This window comes from Hippocampus zosterae, chromosome 7 (assembly GCF_025434085.1).
Source record: "Hippocampus zosterae strain Florida chromosome 7, ASM2543408v3, whole genome shotgun sequence".
Classification (NCBI taxonomy): domain Eukaryota; kingdom Metazoa; phylum Chordata; class Actinopteri; order Syngnathiformes; family Syngnathidae; genus Hippocampus; species Hippocampus zosterae.
Window position 1 is genome coordinate 26525740 of NC_067457.1, and position 5077 is coordinate 26530816.

The following is a 5077-nucleotide window of genomic DNA, read 5'->3' on the forward strand; positions in this document are numbered from 1 at the left end:
ATATAAGGACAGGCTGCTCCGAGATCTGCCTAAGGAGACCCCAGTTCCATTTTTTTTTTTTTTTGGGTCACCAGACAGGGAGGTTCAGATAATTGGCTGCAGGCAGCTTCATAATGAGCCGAGGGGCTTTGTAAAATGACACATCTTGGAAGGGAAATATTTTAATGGGGCAATTACAGCGACGAGGGGAATGTTTTGCACAGAGTGAGCGATTGTTTTTGTTCAGGAACTCGCTGGCATTTTACTTCATCATCTATTGAGGACTTTTTAAATATAACGGCAGGCTCTACTGATTGGATCTTTGAACGCTCTGCTCTCATCGCGCACGCTCTCATGACAGGCATCGAGTTGAAATGATCATCCCGAGGAGTCAAGATGGCGCAGGTGACCCGAGGACCGACTTCGCCTTTGTTTGGAGAGGACGCTTGACAGACGCCAGCGATGCTGCGGGCTTCGTTTAGGAAGATTAAATAATTAAAAGGTTAAAATCCCTCCCGCTCGAAAGTAAGCGAGCGTCGTTTCATTCGGCGCCATTCATATGCTCAGTTTCATTGCCCCTGGCGTTGCCTACAAGTCAACCAAGCGCCACCTCCCGACTACTCCAACCAGTCAACTCTGACATGAACCGGACCTTCCCTGCCTCATTTTGAACAACGCACCCCCCCCCCCCCCCCCCCGCGCTTCTTCACTCATCCACAGCAGTCTTGACTATAGATGAGGCGAACTACAAGCAGAAGCCTCACTTGCACAAGTCACCGGGGCCAATTATATCAGCCTGACTAGCCCCCCCCCCACCCCACCTGAGCTCTATGGGGTGGAAAATGCAGTTCCGCCGGCTGCATCACTGGGGACAGAGCAGACTAGTGCTGTCTGGAGTGCAAGTGTGGGCCAATTTGGCATGCAGAGGTCTGTGGAGAATAAGCTTGATGAAATATAGATTTGATCTTCTTCAAACACGCATTGTTCCGCACTGCTGTGTCTCGTCTCTCGCCCCCTGATGTCCTGCAGTTTGAACGGAGCGGTGGCAAGAACTAAACAAAGTTTTTCAGAGCCCGTTAACCAGCGGAAAACACGCTTATACCACATACCAAGTGGAATTGAAGAAAATGTGCCAGCAATAAATGGCTAACCATTAAATTACCTTTAGTTTGATAGACTGCACAGTGGTGATTCCCAACCGGGTTACCGCGGGAAAACTACCCAGTTGCATTCATCTAAAAATGATTATTTTTTTTTTACACATTACAAATACGTGATTTTTCATCTTTCTACATCTATAAACGTATGAGAGACAAAACAATGATATGATCCTCCATCCACCTGTTGCCATACATGTAACTGAAAAGGTCACGGCTTCCCGCGAGTAAATCGGCTTTGCGGTTAATTAAACCGGCTCATATTTCACACGGAGTACATTTGTAAGTGAAACACAATCTCATCATTTCAGCACTAATACTTGCTGTGTTACATTTTCTCTTCTGGTTGGCGGTTACTGTACCGTGAAATTTCTCCAACGTAAAACAAGGTCTGCCTTGACTCGACCAAGGTTGGGAAACACTGGCGGACAGCACGGCCCAAAATAACGAGCAATGCTGACACCTGGTGGCCGGTTATGTGAACTGCATTACTCAGAAAAATTGTGGTGAAAAGTAACAACATTGACTTACCTTTAACATGGAATTTTTCCCCCCACCAAGAAAATGCCAAAGTGGGGAATAAATGTCCATGTTACCAATAGTTCACCCATTAAACGAGAGCACAACATTATCATTCTAGTGAGGACAGGGAGAATTAATACATGGACTTTAAATTGGATATCAGGTGCACACCGAATAAATGCTTAAAGGGCTTTCCATACCACCAAGCGTGGAGAGGGGAGAAAATAAAAACACTTTCATGAATGTAGATGATAATTTATTAACTATAACTGCAAGTTACACAGTGAAGCAAAGAGGCAAGAGCTAATTCAGTGATGGTGCTTCTGCTTGAATTGTAATCCACAGTAGCCACATGTGCCCACTTTTGTGTCTTTATCCTGAAAAGAGACACCAAAACAATAATTAGTATGGTTACACCTCGCACATTTGCATTTATTAAGGAGCTGCGCGTTTGAAAACGATTATACTTCATAAATACCGGATGTAAATCCTTAGAAGAAAACTAGTAATGGTTCTCTACCCAATTAAATAGATAAAAAGGAAATGAGTGTATAATTTAATTGCAGAGGTGTATGTCAACGCCACCGACCAAAGTGAAACAAAACAGAACCAGAATCTCTGGCATGAATACTCACCAGTCATTAGAAAAAGAGTTCCTCTGTGGCTAGTTTCAAAATGAAATGTCTTCCCAGGCCGTTCATAAAAGCTGCGGAATTTATTTTAAAAACTGTGCGAGTGCACACCCACACTTGCCAACAAGTACCTTGTGTTCAACATATGCTTGATTGAATTTAGAGACATTACAACTGTTGTTTCTTGGAAATACACAATTGTGAGGACTATATTTGCCCAGTCAGTAAATGTCTGTATGTTTTGAAACATTTCAACAATGGAAAAGAGCATCAACACGGGTTACTTCCTGATGGTACATTTGAGTAATGAAAAAGGTCGCTCAACACATCCTCTTTATTTGCTTTCTCAAATTCTTACCAGGTTAATATAGACTTTGGGGTGACCGAGTGCTCCACCGCCGCCATCACAGGATACGACACGGGCCTCGACGTCAGTCACACTTTCCTCAGCCACCAACTTGATGGCCCAGTTCTTATTGACCTAATAAAGACATTTCTCAGATTGAATCCAACTTTCCATTGTAATTTTTTTATTGCAAATTTGTTTTATTTTTAATATGTAACATTTTCCCACATTCACAATGGTTGACAGAATGACGGGCTATACGTTTACAGGGTGTTAAGAAAGATATGGGGGGAAAAAAATCAAAACACACAAGTGCACAGTTACATTTCAACATAGATTTCGAAATTTAAACATGCCTCCTAAAAAGTGAAGCTGCAAATCCAAGTCCAGAAAGTAAAAACCGCTGCTACAGCTTCGCTCTGGCCACAGCTGTTTCGACTTCAGAGCTTGATTAGACGTACCCGTGTATTAGTTTTTACTTTCTGGATCTAAAATTGACGCCTGCCGCCGAATTAAAAAAACAGCAACAATAACGAACGACCAAAAACAAGTGCACTATGCATTTCCGAAAATCCAGTGACAGTAAAAACATTGCACTGCATACATAGTATGATAAGAGTAATCTATTATACGCCGAGTGGTATGCTTACCTCTTTCTGTTTCCCAACGAATCTGACCCTCCTTGGGTCTTTTGCATCAAACACCTGCGTACAAAACAATTGAAATGTAAAAACCGACAACAACTTATTTTCCTCAAGACGTTTGTCACGACAGAAATTGTGTGTCAAATTTTGACCGGAAACGTCGATGTCGTTTGATAGCCAGTATCACAAACAACACACCGATAATAATTGTACACTACAAATGTCCAGTAAACGTACCTGTCCAGTATGTGTAATTGCTTCACCAGCGCTGGAAACATCCACGCTGTAACGTTGTACAGTCGCTGTAGAAAGCCTCGAAGGAGAAACTAAAGCCTTAGTCGTTTTACTCAAGGACAACACTCGAATCATCACAGCGGCTGCCATGATTGTAACAAATTTGCTTCCCAAGATGCTCTGCGTGATTTAATAATTATGGATGGCCCTAAATCTTGTCTTACAGGTCCAACTCGACACAAAACGTCTGTATGTTTCATAAACATCTGATTCACACCGCAATATCTTCTGCTTCTATTGTTGCATATTACTTACAAAATCATATATTTCTTTTTAACCGAGGAAATGCCAAAGAAAATGTCTATAAGACAAAACTCAGGGTAAACATTTTTCGTCAACCCCGGAAATAGCTACACACTCCAGAGTTTACCCTGCAACGCGGTTGTTGTGGCGATCGAAACCCAAATTCTCGGGCTTCTGTCCCTGGTTAATTTGTCGAGGAGCGACTTTAAGGTATTTCCATGTTATTTTGTTTGATACCACCCCGCAGATAATTGGTAAGCTGTCTGGTCCGCGAATGATCGTCTCAGGCAAGGTCGGACACTTTCCGGCCATTTTATTAGGTACACGTCCACAAAACATTCGGATTCAACCCAGGAGTTGCATCAAGATACCTCAAGATAAATTATGAACCGCTACTTATTAAATTAGTTTACGCGGGATCGTAAGAAAACGGCACAAAAAGCTACGTTCATTTGCCGCCGTATTGACGGTTTTTCATTTGTGTATATTTATGGCAGATTTTTAAATACAAATTTGCCATAGGGTGGTGAACCGAGGACTACGTGAATTATTTGTACATTTATTAAATGTCAAATTTTAACATGAATACATTTAATATATTTTTCTAATTTCTTAACATTGTTTTAGACCTGGACCAAATGGCATCTCACTTCTTGAAGCAACTGGCAGTCTCCTTGACTCGACAGATGACCCAGATTAATCGGTTAACCTGGAACTATTTACCTGCAGTTGCTTCCTACCGATGTTTGTACAGTCTTAGCACGGTACCGAAGTCATCAGCAAGAATCAGCCACATACAGCCTGCAGCGTGCGGACCGTCCTTGCTGGGACAATGTCAGCATCTTCCCTGCATCCAACCCACGAATGGAATGAAAACAAAGTCTGCCTTGAAAAGACGCTGCAAAGATTGTTTCTTCGTGCGTCGAAGAGGCCGCTTGTTTGTGTTTTGCAAGACGCATCCGAGACACAAGCAGAGACAAGGTTGAAATGTAAAGTTTTGAAGATTGAGACTTTGCTGAAACAATAAAATAGTTTGGTGACCACGGCCCTTTGATCGTTACTTCTTGTTGTTGAAGATAAATTGATTCACCCTAGGGAGCACTGTGGCCAGTATCTGGCAGATGCACTTTTATCTGATTTTCCACTTCCCTAATGTTGTTTTTTGAAAGCTAAAAGCATTTTTTTTGTATCGCCCTTTGAAACACACACACATACACATACACAAAACAGTTGAGAGCAGTCATATTTGTAATGCAAAAC

The 5077-nt window shown here is 42.1% G+C and overlaps 1 protein-coding gene across 1 annotated transcript; it reads right to left on the reverse strand.

The window, feature by feature from the left end:
* Window positions 1-1896: 1896 nt before the first annotated feature.
* LOC127603179 (NADH dehydrogenase [ubiquinone] iron-sulfur protein 6, mitochondrial-like) lies at window positions 1897-3695 on the reverse strand. The gene is made up of 4 exons (XM_052069274.1): window positions 3518-3695; window positions 3287-3340; window positions 2649-2771; window positions 1897-2035 (listed from the first exon to the last, which is right to left on the reverse strand). The coding sequence occupies exons 1-4, from the start codon at window positions 3662-3664 to the stop codon at window positions 1967-1969; spliced, it is 393 nt and encodes a 130-aa protein (XP_051925234.1). The 5' UTR covers window positions 3665-3695; the 3' UTR covers window positions 1897-1966.
* Window positions 3696-5077: the final 1382 nt, after the last annotated feature.